The following is a 14,778-nucleotide window of genomic DNA, read 5'->3' on the forward strand; positions in this document are numbered from 1 at the left end:
TGGAGCCTCGTTACCTTGGCGCGCACTGCTGCTCGCCACTCCTGCAACTCCTACTGCTGCAACTACAACTGCTACCGCTGCTCGCCACTCGCGCAACTCCTACTGCTGCAACTACAACTGCTACCGCTGCTCGCCACTCGCGCAACTACGACTCCTACTCTACATCCTCGGGAGGCCCGCGAGGAACCTCGGCAGCCTCCCCCGAGGCCATGACCAGCCCCTCGGTCGGCTCAACCCCACGGCTGCGTTTTTTCGCGCGTACCGGGGCCGGGCCCTGCTCGAGCCTTCTCGGCACTGCCGAGCGCGCCTGCGAACTACGTACACGCCCGTGGCGTGCCTTCTGGGGGGGGGGGGGGGGGCGCATGTAGCGGTTACCTTATTCACATGTTGCGGTTATCTTATCCGCATGTGACGGTTACCAATACCATATGTTTGGTCTAACCCACGCGCACGGGCGTTTGGTTGTGTGGTCGTGACGTACGCGCGGCTGTTGGAGCCACGCCCTCCGAAGAGGGTTTTTGGTTTTATATAAGCCGTTACGACTTCCGTTCGCGAGCAGTTGCTGGAGATTTCTGTACAATAAACAAGCTTTGTACCCAACGAAATGGCCTCTTCTTCTCGCCTTCGGCAACTCCTAAACTATATTGTTTTTCCAATTTTTCCAATTTTCCAGTTTTTGTAAACACGATGGAATAATATTTACCGATATGAACAGTGATGTGGCTTTTATTGAAATTCTACAAATACTGTTTAGATTTTGATGACAATTATGAACCTGCTGCGAATGCGGAAGTGGACAGATTACGGCAATGAGCTGGTTTGATAATATCCCAATACAACTGTCATTTAAAACAGTATTTTGTTAAAGTATTAATTGATGATTGGAATTGAGTGAATACAATTACGATTTTGAATTTGTAATTGTATTCACCCAACCGTACGGAACTTCACATCAGGATTTAAATATTTGTTTGTCACGAATGTTGTTAAACGTTTATTTTTTATATTAATGCTATTTCATTTGTGATTGGAGTTATGCTGTTTGGAATGAAAAAAGAGATATCGAGTTCAAGTGAATGATGAAATGCAGTGACGGGTTCTACTTTCTAAACGTGAAATTCGCGGATCGCCATATGCAGATTCACCATTGACTGGGTGTGGAACAAACATACCCGTTTGTTTGCGAATGGGTACATTTTTCATGGAAGTCCTTCACGAACTTGCTGTCCATGTCTGACGTGCGAATGAAGGTGCTACAGGAATGTTGAATTTATTGGTTTCATGCTATAGCATTCACCGTTTCTGCATTGTCAGTGCTTTTGGCCTCCCACCCATGCATAGCACGGGTACCTCACTTGTAGTTATAATGGCGTTTCTGTGGGAGCAACAGCTTCTACAGGAAGTAAAAATATTATAAACCACAAACACGTATGCTTAGCTTTTTAAACAGTCGCCAATGCTCTTTATAACACTAAATGAAGAAATTTGGAGGAATCCCGACATCCGTGAAGTAAGGTTTACTTACAGAACTGAGCGAAGATCTACTGTACTCCATATCACCCACAAATGTTGGGTTAATAACATGGCCCTTTCTGCCGCTACCGTGACATTTTTCGTAGCGAACTTTTGAAACTCGCTCTTTTCTCTTTCATATGAAACTGAAAGGGAGAAGCTCGGGTTGTGCTGCTTTACCAAGCAGCTCGCTAGCGCTTGCCAAGCCAGCCGTTCCTTAACGGTTTTGAATGGAGTGCTTGCTCAAATGCTGAAACCACTTGGCGATCTCTCCACAACAAACTTGGTAAATGAACACACACCCAATGTTCTTGAGACCCGACCATAGATCGACTGTAATCTATATACCCCAAAGAGGAATGACTCTTCCTGCCGCTCCCGGAGTCTGCGGGTGTACTAGTTTAAAAAAATAGAGAAACAAATAAGAAAAAACATTTAGGAAATGTAAAATGATGTAGGGATGCAGTTCCAAAAAGCATGCAAATAGGGTTGGGATGCTCACAATAAATGATCATGTGAAACTACCCCTACAACTTTTTTTCTTTGGATTTTTGTGGATACGGAGGTGGATACTTCAAGACTTGGTACGTCTCTGTTCCACCTTCTGAAACACACATATGGAGATAACATACACACACACACACCAAATTATGTATGGCATTATGTACAAAAATAATCCGTTTTTATTGCACCCCACAGGGCTTTCGTTTGACACTTTGCTTTTGGTTGTCGGCAGGTACGGCCGCTGGAATACCTGCCTACGTCTACTACAAGGCTTAGAAGGCATGCGTCTCATAAATGAGGCAGATGGTGACGGAATGACCCCAATGCACCTGGCTGCACTCAACGGACACACACGTGTTGTGCAACTGCTTCTCGGAAAGGGCAGCCTTTTACTCCGGTGCTGCTTTTCGCAACTCTTACCTTCCTAATACTCTCCACTTCACTGTCACCAGCCTTGGCCTGCTCTGATTGTATTATTTGAACAGGAAACACATGCAATCTTTTTTTATGCCTCCGCCCCCAAAGGGGGCCGGGGGCGTTATGTTTTCGTCCGTCTGTACGGGCTAACCCTTGTTTTTCTCAGCAACCACATGTCCGATGGAGACCAAACTTTCAGGGTCGAAGCGACACCCATGTAGAATGTTTTTTTTTTTAATGATAATTGTCACATCATAGGCCACGTGGTATGGCAGCCTTCTTGGATTAAACACAGATAATTAAACAAATATTTCTCAGAAACCACTGAGTGAAAATAATTGAAACTTGGCACATTGGCAAGTACTCCCAATGGGGAACAAAAGCATGATAATGATGACATCATTGGTGAAGTGGTATACCAGCCATAAATGTGAATACCTTAGCCTAAAAATCTGAAATTGCATGCACATGATCTATGACCAATGTGTATTTAAATATTAAACTTTTGACATCATATGTCACATGGTTTGGCAGCCATATTGGATTTAACCTGAAACCTTAAAAAAAACATCTCCTTAACCACCGAAACTATCGACTTGAAACTTTACGTGTGTCATTAACTAGACATGGCGATTCAAAGTTGATCACGAAAACGTCATCAGTTACCTGGTGTGGCAGCCATATTGGATTGATGGAAAATATTAAATAATTATATCTCAGAAACCGCTTACCTTATCAATGCGAAACTTTACAAATGTCATCTAACACCATTGCTGCATGTTGTTTGAAAATGATGACGCCGTCGGTCACATGGTTTCACAGCCATGTTGTAGAGAAAAACAAACCTAATCCAATCAACACAAAACTTCACAAACATGACCCCTACCCATACATATGCAGAGTGTACATTTTTTAAGGTCATATGTCATGTGGTATGGCAGCCATATTAGCTTGAAAGCCGATATTTAAAAAAAAATACCTTCTCCGAAACCGATTAATCGATCAATGTGAAACCTGTCATGGCTGCTGAAAATGTGATACTTGAAAACAGCCGAAGGGATTTAAATCAAACGTGTTTATTTTTAGGACAGTGAATGATAGCATCTACCCATTGTCAAGGATAGGGTTTTTGTGGAGGTGTATTGGCGACGGAGTGAAATTGCTCTAGTTTGCATTTTATTGCTGAGTTGGGGCATTCTCACACGATTCTGTGGTCATAATCAGGTAATCACTTTAACCTTTAAACACTCACATTGCCAGTGTCACAAGATGTTGAAGATGTGCATAATATTATTTACAAAACAATCTGACATGAAATGGTAGTTATTTGCCAATTGTAATCACTGATGAATGTTCTTTTTCTGAGCGACCACCATCGTCTACAAGGTAAACATGTACCACGTGGCACGGTCCACATCATCACTTTACGTTGAATTCTCGTTTCTCCCAATACACACTCCAAAAATTGTTCATTTGAAGTGATGCACCAATGCACCACTCGAAGACAGTACCCTGGTAGTGACACTTTAACAATCACTGTTTTTAGCCGCGTCGCAGACGCTGCTCATAGAGTGCCCTCTGCTGTTGTTGTTGTTCTTCTTCTTGTTCTTCTTCTTCTTGTTGTTCTTGCAGAGAAGACAAAACCTCAAAGCTCCACCCATTCTGGGAACCATAGCTCCACCCATTTTGGGAGAGGCTTCATATAAACAAATATCCACCATTTTATTAACTCGCGTAGCTTTGAGGCCTGTTTTGTTGGCCCGTGGTGTCTTCCTCTCTCACACAGTTTTATTTCAAATCAAATTCGATATATCATTTCATTTTTCACAGTCGCTAACATAGTTTTAGACTCGGTTGAAAAAAAACGTGAAGAAAACCTGATGAAAGTTGCCCTTTATAGAACGAAATGAATTCTCAAAGGCCTGTAACTTCAAGTCCATTGAGATATATTTTTTTTAAATCGCGGCATGGTCAGTCATACACCGCCCGAAATAACAGACGGGAAAATGCCGAGGTATATTGTTTTTAAAAAAAAATCGTGGCATGGTCAGTCATACACCGCCTGAAATAACAGACGGGAAAATGCCGAGATATATTAAAAATTCGTCCATTTGATGATAATCGTCACGATGAAATATTTAATTTATACGTCGTCACAATAATGTGGAGAGAGGAGATAGCTTCGTTCACGTGTCGCCACATATGGGAAATTGCCGAGATATATATTTTTTAAATCGCGGCATGGTCAGTCATACACCGCCTGAAATAACAGATGGGAAAATGCCGAGATATATAAAAAATTCGTCCATTTGATGACAATCGTCACGATGAAATATTTAATTTATACGTCGTCACAATAATGTGGAGAGAGAGGAGCATAGCTTCGTTCACGTGTCGCCACACACGGGAAATTGCCGAGATATATATTTTTTAAATCGCGGCATGGTCAGTCATACACCGCCTGAAATAACAGACGGGAAAATGCCGAGACATATTAAAAATTCGTCGCCACACACGGGAAATTGCCGAGATATATTTTCACTTTGCACAAAAATAACATCAAGTAATCGAATCAATAGGAATGTCCTGTGCCTATAACATCGACGTTATAGGCACAGCTGCATCTAGGCATTGTGTAACATCGACGCGGCTTTTGTTTTAATTAAAACTTTTTGTACTTGTTAATAATTTGAACTGTAATCTGAACTCACAGCACAAAAAACCTGCACAAAACTACAATTTTACTTTAGTGTCTAGATAACACGAACGGTCTTTGCGATTACTTTTGATCCAATAATGGCAAAAATAAAATGATTAAATACGATTTGGTTAATCATATGAAAATATAGCTCGTGTGTTTGTCTGTCTGTCCGCTTACAAACTCAAAACGCCTTTCCTGATCTCCAGGAAATTTTGCATATTTGCTGAGGGTACCCAGGATCAGGTAGGGGCAACAAAATAATTTCCCCCTCAACCCTGTTAAGGGCGATTGACGACTTGCAATCGCGGTCTGTGCACGAGGCACAGTGCATGTTGTTTACTGATCCCTGCCGAACGAGGGGAATTAGTAGTCACAGGGACAAAATGAATGTGCCACCTCCCCTAAACCACTCTCCGAGGAAACTACAAGTACAGTGAGCACAGTTTAAAAATATGAGGAATTTCTAACAATCACTAATCGTTTAAATGGAAGTCCACAGTTTGCGACACTATTGACAAATCTTGAGCCAATGACGAAAATCGATGATAATGATAACCCTGTATTTATAATCGTTATGCTTTTCCAAGCACCATTACATCGTTACAAGTCGAAACCGCACGGACAGCAACATGTCTGAGGTTCTCCCTTTACTGCAGAAATCTATATTTTTAAAAAATAGCTGAACACAGATTTAATATCCCCATTTTCAAATACAATTTGGTATTGAAATTAATTTCTGAGCCAACTATAGACTCATCCTGTTCTTTCACTGGCAGGACGAGGTATCATGGCGTGTGCCATGTCTCGGATGCACGTTAAACTCGGAGTCCCGTCTCTCCACCGTTAGTTGGTGTACATTGAACACCCCACGGTGTCCCGTCCCGTCCCGTCTCTCCACCGTTAGTTGGTGTACTTTGAACACCCCACGGTGTCCTTCGCGAAGAGTAGGCGAGTTATCGCCAGCATCCTCAACAAATTCCAAATCCCTGCCCCAACTGTTTCCACGCAGGGTGCTTCCTTGTTGAGGAACGTGTTTCGGCCATCCCCACATCGCTGAATATGTAAGGGGTTAATCCATTAATTGTGTTGGGAATGATGTCGGATTATACACGAATGTTCATATGATGATTCCAGCTTGTATCGATATAATAATACCGTAAGGACTCGACTTTGTTATCCCTTTTACGCCGCACCCAGTGACCCGATGCCCACGGCATAAATGGATTTACGATCTACGAACCACGCTCTTTGTTTATCACGTACAGCCATACTCGAAAAATCTGAATTAGCCGACGTTGGGGCCCAAAAGCATCCGATTAACTGCCGATACGACGCCATCTTACGACGCCATCATATTGGCGTCTGCTGGGCGAAGGCGAAGCGAGCCGTCCGCTGATTGGACAGTCGAGTGGTGTGAACATGGGTGGTGTGAACCAAATGGTCTTTTTATTCCCTTGAACATTTTAAATTAGGATATTGTAACGAACTCAAGCAGACTCCATCGTGCCGGAAGCGGAAAGCGCGTTTATTGACGCGGTGATGATTCACTCGTGTCTGACGAATAAGCGCGTCCGATAAACCACAACAACAATGCAAATACAAGTCAGAATAATACGTTACATCCTCCTTTCTTTCAAGGAAGCCACTTTAAAGGAAACCAGCAAAGCAAATAACTCTATAAAGTAAAACTTACAATGAATTAATTAACAAACAGCATCACATTCAGATCACGTGAATCAATTGATTTAAATTTAAAGATCCAGACGTCTGGGAGGGTTAACCGCTCTGCCGCTCCTTGTGATGAACTTGGTATTTCTGGGAGATGCAGTGGCTCGAGGCGATGACACTGTTGGGAGACTTTGGGATTCAGATGCTTGCTCACTTGGACTTGGGGACTTGCAGCAGTTCCCCACTGGGGTGTCCTGTTGAGTGGTGGGATCAGGGAAGTCCCTCATGTCCTGGGAAGAGTAAAAGCGAGAGAGTGGCTGACTTCCCACCGGGCCAACATTGGCTGAATGAGGCACTCTGCGGAGATGGAGCCTGTTACGCCGGTACACATTGTTTGGGGTCCTCAGCAAATATGACCGGGGGCTGTTGTGGCGCGCCTCAACTACAGCCGGAATCCAATGCCTGGCCTCCGGGTTTGGCAACATCCTAACACTGTCTCCCGGCTGGAGCGGTGGCAAATCTGACATAGATGGCTTGTCATGATAGTATTTTTGTTTCTCCTTCTGTGTGTCAAGGCGTGATCTCACAAGGTGATGGTCATACCGCGCAGGCATGAGAAGAGTGCGGTTGCAAGGCAGTGTGTTTCTGGGGCGTCTTCCCATTAGGAGCTGAGCCGGGGACAAGTTTATTCCTTCAAGTGGAGTGGTGTGGTAGTCTAGCAGGGCTAAGTACTTATCTGCTGACTTCTTCCAGAGCCTTTTCACTGTCTGGATCGCTCTTTCTGCCTCTCCATTGGCACGTTGGTGCTTGGGGGACACAATGTCGTGAGTTATGCCATATTCTTTGCAAAACTGAGAAAATTCCTCTGACGTGTACTGACTTCCGGAATCGCTTCGCAGCTTCTCTGGAATACCATGTCGACAAAACTGCTGCTTGAGAGCTTCGATTACAGAGCGAGCTGTAATGTCCTTGAGGCAATCCACCTCCACAAACTTGGAGTAATAATCGACCGTGAGCAAATACTGCTTTGATTCGAAGTCAAAAACGTCGCTTCCAACTTCGATGAATGGAAGATCAGGCGTGTAAGTCGGCAAGAGAGGCTCCCGTTGCTGAGCGCTTTGATACTCTGCACACTTGCAACAATTCCGTACAGTTTCTTCGATGTCAGAGTTCATTGAGGGCCAATACATGACCTCGCGAGCACGCTGCTTACACTTGTTCACTCCGAGGTGCGATTCATGAATCAAGCTCAGCATTCTGGGTCTGAGGCTTGGCGGGATGACAAGGCGCATGCCTTTGTAGACAACACTGTCTGAGACTGCCAATTGCGTTCTGGAGTCAAAGTACGGACGGACCTGTGCTGGGACTTCCTTTCGGGAGTCAGGCCATCCACTTGCAATGACACCGCAGAGAAGGCTCATTTGACTCAGAGTAGCTTCCTGGATTTCGAGGTATTTCCCACTCGTGATCGCAAGGAACTGGAACATGTTCACAGGCTCAAGGTCTTTCCCAGCTTCTGAGTCGGTGTCCAGTAGAGGTGCACGGGACAATGTGTCGGGGAGCACCATCTCAGAACCACGGCAGTAGATAACCTCCAAGTCATACCGTTGAAGCTTGAGCAACATACGCTGTAAACACATGGGAGAAGATAGGAGAGGCTTCTTGAAGATTTCCTCAAGGGGTTTATGGTCATTATATACCACTACTGATTTTCCAAAGATATAGTAGTGAAATGCTTCTGTTGCATGGACGATTGAGAGCATTTCCTTCTCAATCATAGCGTAGCGACACTCAGTATCGGTCATACTGCGTGATGTGAACGCTATAGGGTTGCCATTCTGGAGCAAACAGGCTCCTACAGCGTTTTGGCTGGCATCGGCTTGTATTTCAACTGGCTGACTTACATCGTAGTACTGAAGGACCGGGGCCGAAATACATGCTTGCTTCAGCTTCTTGAAGGACAGCTCCTGAGCTGACTGCCAGGAGAACTCCACGTCCGCCTTGCAGAGATCACAGAGAGGCTTGCTTGTGTCAATTAGGTTGGGAATAAACTTCCCTAAATACTGAACGAATCCAAGGAAACGCTTGACGCCTTGTTTGTCTGTTGGACGTGGCATTTTCTCAACTGCCTTCGTCTTGAATGGATCTGGTAGCACTCCTTCTGCAGTAAGCAGGTGGCCTACATAAGGGACTGAGGTTTGCCGGATGGGGCATTTTCGGAAGTTTAGTTGCAGGTTATAACTTGTAGCTCGTTGCATAACTCGCTTCAGTACACAGTCGTGGTGGGTGATGTCACGACCAGCAACTAAAATGTCATCCATTACCGCTGTTGCCCATTCTATCCCTTCTAGCATCTGGTCCATGATTCGCTGGAATATCTCCGGCGAGCACCTCAATCCATAAGGGAGACGCAGCCGGCGGTATCTCCCTACAGGTGTATTGAACGTGGTCAAGAATGAAGAAGGCTCGTCAAGGCGAATTTGCATGAACCCACTGCGGGCGTCAAGCACAGAAAATACTTTGGCTCCAGGGATTTGAGCTAAAACTTCCTGAACAGTTCTCATTGGGTAGTGCTCACGTTTTGTGCACTTGTTTAAGTCTTTGGGGTCTATATAGATGCGGACTTTGCCGTTGCGAAGAGCTACTACCATGGAACTCACCCACTCAGTCGGTCGTTCTACCTTCGCGATGTGACCTTCGGTGACCATCTCTTGTAGCTTGTCAACTATTTGCTCTCTTAATGCTGCAGGCTGTCTGCGAGGAGCGTGAACTACTCCCTGTGACCCTTCTACAAGCTTGATCCGATAAGTTCCGGGAAGAGTTCCAGTTGTCTTGGCAACTTCTGGAAACTCAGAGATTACTGCTTCCTGAGACACATTGACTAGAGGCTGATCAAGAGACAACTTATCGAGCTTGACAATGAGGCCTAGGGCTTCTGAGGTAGCGCCTGACATTACATTCTCCTGATCGAGGTCAATGACCTCAAAACTGGCTCTAACGGTCTTGTTTTTGTGAGAGAGAGGGAGTGTCACGGTACCGACAGGATGGATAGTATGGTTCGAGTATGTTTTAAGAACTTTATGTGACGATTGTAGATCGCCTGCGAGGTGCTGGACTAACTGGTAGTCGTTGAGTGTTAGTGTGTTGCACCTTGCACCCGTGTCAATCCGGAACCGAGTCGGCTGACCCAGCAACGTGACGGTCTGTGCCCACTTGTCATGAGTAGCCGTATTGATGCTTGGTTGTAGAGCGGAGATCCTTAAAATTTCAGATTCCTTGACGAGTTCTTGAGGAAGATCTACATGATCTAGACTGGTCTCCTCATCAAGGGGCTTTAGGTCGCGCAGTCTCTTCCGACACGCCGCAAACCAGTGACCAGGCTTCTTGCAGTAGGAGCAGCTAGAATTAATTGCTGGACACTTGGCTTGCCTGTGCACTGACTGGCCACATTTGCTGCAGGGACCGTCATTCCGAAACCGATTCTCAGCTTTGAACAGCTCGGTGGCTTGTGTATGCCTATCAGGCTTGCTCTTACAACGTTGAGTCTGGTGCTGAGTTCGTTCATTTTCAGATCTGAGGGCTGAGATGAGAGCATCTTCATCTCGGACTATTCTCATATGTTTCTGCGAGAGCTCTAGCTGTTGGCCAATTTCTATAGCTTTAGCTAGTGAGAGCTCCTCACCCCTATCGAGTAATTTCTCTTGGACCCTCTTATCATGGCTGCCATCAATGATGCAATCGACGATTATGTCGTCTGGGTCTTGGTAATCGCAATCCATGAGAATTATCCTCAGATCTTTTATGAAATGATCAAAAGACTCACCACTCCGCTGGCGCCTTTGTTTCAGTCGGTGTCTGGCAACTCTTTTGTTCTTTCTGGGCTGCACATAGTTCTGGAATTTGTTCAGCACTTCCTGCGGGTCGTCTTTCTCTCCTTCCTCCCAAGATAGAGTTTGGTAGATTTGACGACCTTGTTCGCCGATCCACGTTCCGAGCCATCCTGCTTGACGAGGCTTCGTTATGTCTGCGAGCGGCCCTGACAAGACAAAACTGACGTGATTTCTGAACCGGCCAAACTCCTGGTAGAGATCCAGACTCTCCCAGTCGATCGAGGGATGATCAAAGTTCGGAGATGCCATATTTATGGAGACGAATGGCGGCTTATGGCGTGAATATCAACGAACTTCTGACACCATGTAACGAACTCAAGCAGACTCCATCGTGCCGGAAGCGGAAAGCGCGTTTATTGACGCGGTGATGATTCACTCGTGTCTGACGAATAAGCGCGTCCGATAAACCACAACAACAATGCAAATACAAGTCAGAATAATACGTTACAGATATATAAGGAAACGTCTTTATCGGCATTTTAATAAAGTTAAATGGAGTGACGTTGCGATACTCGGGGTGCGTTGCATAAATCCTCGTAACTCAGAGAGGTGTAGCAGGTGGCGAGACGTAAGGAAGCTTAAAGATAACGAGCTGAAACAGACGAACGATATGTCAATCCCTTTCTACACCGAACGGCAATAAAAGTATGAGAGCGGGAAGGCATGGCCTGAGCACTTCGAGCACGGAGGACTGATTGGACTTAACTTAAAGAGAAAAAATTGGAGCTTAACGGAAGAAGAAGATCCCATGAGCACTCCCCTATGCCATCCATAATGGTACACTCTATCCATACACCACATCCTCCCTTCCGTGGATGTTCCACGGGTTTCGGCTAGTAATGATTAATTATGGGGAAGTGTTCTTGTATTGTCATGCACTGTCTACCTTACAGGGATTACAATTGGCGCACCAGCCTGCACTGTGCAGCTATTGGTGGCTACACTCAAACCATGTCCATCCTTCTCAAGACACATGCCAACCTGTTGGATAAGGCTGAGGTGGATGGGGTGAGTTTTTGTAAGAAGAGCATGAACGTTTCTGAATGATAATGTCTTTGACTGACAAACAAATGTGACTCGTCATAAGCTGCAAAGGGGAGTATCCCCTGCTACGTTTGTCGAATAAATTACTTCATCCACCTTACAGACTTTGAATTCATGCACAATCATCTTGGTTCCCAATTGTACTGCAAACTTTGGGATTATCAAAGGGAGGCACAAAGCGCCCATCCCTTTATGTAAGGGATCGTTTCTATGTATGCAGCTTTAACATGGGGACTGAAAATACGTTTCTCAGCTTCTACTGGACAAAATCGACTGCAAATTTCAAAAGTAAATGCTTTGTACGTGGAGGTAATATGTTCCAAATTTCAACAACGTCTGTTTCCACATTCTTGAGTTTTATTTAGAAAATCCTCGAAATCATGTTGGTGTCTGTCCATCCATCTGTCCGTGCAAAATGTGTTGGCGCTCATATCTCAAGGGCTAATCTTGGGGAAAATGCCAGGGTTTTTTTTTTTTTTTTTTTTTTGTATACTGAATCGAGGCTCGTGAAAGAGCTAACATTTACTTCACAAACAAATCAACCAGACAAACAAAATACCCAAAAAGAGGGAGCGGAAGACAAGATGGGGAGAGAAGGGGAAGCACACAAACACAACATCCGAGTGCAGGGAGATGTGTGGAAGGGAAAGAGCCCGGGGGGTATAGAAAAGGCCCCTTTATATAAGGGTATATGCCATGTGGCAAAGTATAGAAAAGAAGGGACGTTCCATAGCTTGTAGAAAATGCCAAACAATAGAAAAGAAGGGACATTCAAAAAATCTCGTGTGCATGCTGGACTGCCCTTGTGTTCTTAGGAGGAACCAAGTAATGCTCTCGAATAGTTCATATAAAGGGTGCCCTACATCTGGCAAATAAAATACTGTTGCAGTTTTGGGAAACCACTAAAAAGTAATGGCAACCACCATACAGGTCCCTTAGAATAATTATTTCATAGCAGACCATCATCTTAGTCCCTTTCCCTTATTTTGGGTTGGCATGTCATGGGTTGGGGAAAGCGAGATAGGTTCTCCACTCATAAGGGATAAATTGCCAGTCAATGCATCAGGCTCAAAGGCACACCATCCAAGCACCAGGTGGAAGTTCCTTCGAGAGAGTTTGTGGGGGCAGGGGAACTTTTCAAACCCACCAAGCAGGGCCTGGGTCACTTTGGGGGAGCTTGTGGGGCAGAGAAATGTGCTCCACCAATCAGGAGGCAGGACACCTCCAAGATTCCCTTCCACCCTCGGCGAGGATGAACAAAGAGAGATTTAACACGTTTTTGCAGACTCTGGGCCTGTCTCTCTCTGCTCAATTCACTGAACTCGTTTTTGATTATCTTTGGCCTGGGACATTGTTGATCTTGCCACTCAGTACGTGTGCTCCACTCTTGGGCCTGGATTGTTCACCGAGCACGTGCCTGCATTATTGACACTCTTGGTTTTTTGGATATTGTGGACATCCACTTTTGGCCGGTCTTTTTCTGACCCCTCAGCACGTGTGCATCCGCTCCTGACGGGACTCTCTCACAGGCCTCTGCATTATTCTGATGCGCTTGGTTCTTGGACATTGTTGACCTGGACATTGTTCGCCTTGCCTCTGCAGGCGATCTATTCACTCGTTTGGCCGGGTTTGTTCTTGCACGTGTGGCGTGTGCACGATGTACACTTTACGCTGCACGAGATCATGACGTACTCACTCTCCATGTGTCCCTGGCACTCTTCTCTGCACGGTTCCCGACACTTCTCACCTGCTCGTGTTTGTGCTGGGATCGACTTTACTTGCTCATGCTGCTTGGCGACGGCACCAAGATGGAGGGCATCGCGAGGAGAGGCATCTGGAGCATCGTAGCCATTTGTGCTAGCAGGTTTCCAACGTTTGTTCGTTCCCCTCCCCCTACCCTCGTGAAAGTGTGCTGGGCCCATGTCGTGTTTATTTGTAGTAATTGTAGTAATTGTAGTAAGGTGTAGAATAAGCTACGTTTCTGCCTTTTGTCCCTTTTTCTTTCCTATCGATAAGTTTCATTGTAAATATCTGTAATAAATCAAATTGTTAAACGTTTCCTTTCTCTCTGTCCGTGAACGAACGTCTTTTCCTCCATTGATCCACTATTGCTCACACCCAGGTTAACAATCGGCCATAACAGAATCAGCGGTTACCAACGGTTTTTGCTCGGACATCTAAAGTGGTGTACCGCCAGAGGGTACAGTGCGTTCCCCGATTGGGACTGTCACGTGGTACAGGTAAGCTATCGCATGACGGACAAATTGGCGTTCGTCGTTGCTTGTTCACAACCTGCTAAGCACGAAGTCATTCGTGCGCGGCACCCACAGGTCCGGTAAGTTCGGGAGGGAACGGAGGCTAACTCCCTCGTAGTAAATCCGAATCGCGGGCCGTAACACCCAGGTGTCAGGAGTGGGATTTTGAACACTCTGGCCACCGTAACAATACATTTACTTCTTCATGCAGGTGTATGAATCAAATTGACGCCCCTTTATAGCAACTTTTCTGGAGCATTACTTGGTTCCCTCCTCAAAACACAAGAGTAGTTCAGTATGCAAACGAGATTTTTTGAATGCCCCTTATTCTGTATTGTTTGACATTTGCTATAAGCTATGGAATGTCCCTTCTTTTCTCTACTTTGCCACATGGCATATACTCTTATATAAATGGGCCTTTTCTATGCCCCTGGCATTTTACCCAAGAATATATTGTTATGAATTTTGGGGTAGAGACATACATAGATTCAGGTAGATCTCCATCGGTAGGTGCTCCGACTGTCGTGATAGGGAACCCCACATGTCATAAGTTTGTCTAGCCCGGATGTCGGATTAAGTGTATATTTGTGGTCATACAAGGATGGCCTTGTGATAAGTAGAATAGGGGTTATGCTGGGTATATAGGGAAAATGCTGATTCCTCTGTGTGTGAAACCTGTGATCATTCCATTGTCCCATATGGCAACGCACCTAGACACCAGTTAGGAATCCATCCCCCATTAGTGCACACACTAATAAAATTCCCCTCTCACAATAAAACGAACTGG

The 14,778-nt window shown here is 45.2% G+C and overlaps 1 protein-coding gene across 1 annotated transcript in view; it reads left to right on the forward strand.

Moving 5' to 3' along the window:
* The window catches only part of TRPA1 (transient receptor potential cation channel subfamily A member 1), a 405,999-nt gene that overhangs the window by 206,889 nt on the left and 184,332 nt on the right, over positions 1 to 14,778 (forward strand). The window contains exons 14-15 of the mRNA XM_078766842.1: positions 2,249 to 2,413; positions 11,586 to 11,700. Of these exons, the coding sequence (XP_078622968.1) occupies positions 2,249 to 2,413; positions 11,586 to 11,700 (280 nt within the window). The remainder of the gene's footprint in view (positions 1 to 2,248; positions 2,414 to 11,585; positions 11,701 to 14,778) is intronic.

Source organism: Myxine glutinosa, chromosome 12 (assembly GCF_964187855.1).
Source record: "Myxine glutinosa chromosome 12, kmMyxGlut1.1, whole genome shotgun sequence".
Classification (NCBI taxonomy): domain Eukaryota; kingdom Metazoa; phylum Chordata; class Myxini; order Myxiniformes; family Myxinidae; genus Myxine; species Myxine glutinosa.